This window comes from Egretta garzetta, unplaced genomic scaffold, assembly GCF_000687185.1.
Source record: "Egretta garzetta isolate BGI_Z169 unplaced genomic scaffold, ASM68718v1 scaffold7, whole genome shotgun sequence".
Lineage (NCBI taxonomy): Eukaryota > Metazoa > Chordata > Aves > Pelecaniformes > Ardeidae > Egretta > Egretta garzetta.
Genome location: NW_009260350.1, coordinates 1,874,197 through 1,874,941, shown reverse-complemented (window position 1 = coordinate 1,874,941; position 745 = coordinate 1,874,197). Strand labels below are relative to the sequence as shown.

At 58.8% G+C, this 745-nt stretch overlaps 1 protein-coding gene across 1 annotated transcript in view; it reads left to right on the top strand.

The window, feature by feature from the left end:
- The window catches only part of TBX3 (T-box transcription factor 3), a 19,323-nt gene extending 18,604 nt beyond the window's left edge, over nt 1-719 (top strand). The window contains exon 7 of the mRNA XM_009642898.1: nt 654-719. Within this exon, the coding sequence (XP_009641193.1) occupies nt 654-719 (66 nt within the window). The remainder of the gene's footprint in view (nt 1-653) is intronic.
- The last annotated feature ends 26 nt before the right edge of the window (nt 720-745 follow it).

Genomic DNA, 745 nt, shown 5'->3' with positions numbered 1-745 from the left:
GCTCCCGACACCCGCGGCTGTGTTTACATGCCGGCATTGCTGCGATTACAGCCATACCATGTGCATAGCTCCGGAGCCGCTCCGGAGCTGTATATTACTTTATTTAGATCTAGCTTTCTCCGTATAAAGCGCTAAGCAGCTTTCTAGATTCCAAATATTTATACAGCTCGCGTACATATATCTATATATCTGGCGTTATATGGGTATAATGCGAAGAGCTGAGGCTGTGGCCGCGTTCCTTTCCCCCCCCCCCCCCCGACATACCCCCCTCCCCGGCCCCGACTTTCCCAGGCTCTGTCCCGCTTGGCCGGGCACAGCGATGCTCTCTGGCTGGGGCCGGGAGGCTCTAACTGGTGGTTTTGGCTCAGCTTTGCATGATCTTCGTGTCCTGACTAAATTCAGCCCCGCAGACGCCAGCTCGCCGAGCAGCCCCGGGGTCTCTCACCATCCCCCGGGCAGCTTTGGGGGGGTCCCTGGCAGTCGACCCTCGAGGAGCGGGGAGCATGCGGGAGCCTCCCCGCTCGGCTGCTTGTGTTCACACCCCTTTTACAACCCGCGCTCTGGTTTGTCGCCTCTGCCAAATATTTAATCAGGGGAGGGGTGGTGAAAAGAGATAAAACATAAATTTCCTCCTCCTTTTTTTTCTCCCCCAGCCCGGCATCCCGCAGCTCCAGATTTCTGCGGCCGGACCGAGGGTGCGAGGCCGCTTCCCTCGCTAGCTAGCGGGGGGGGGGAGCTCCGCTCC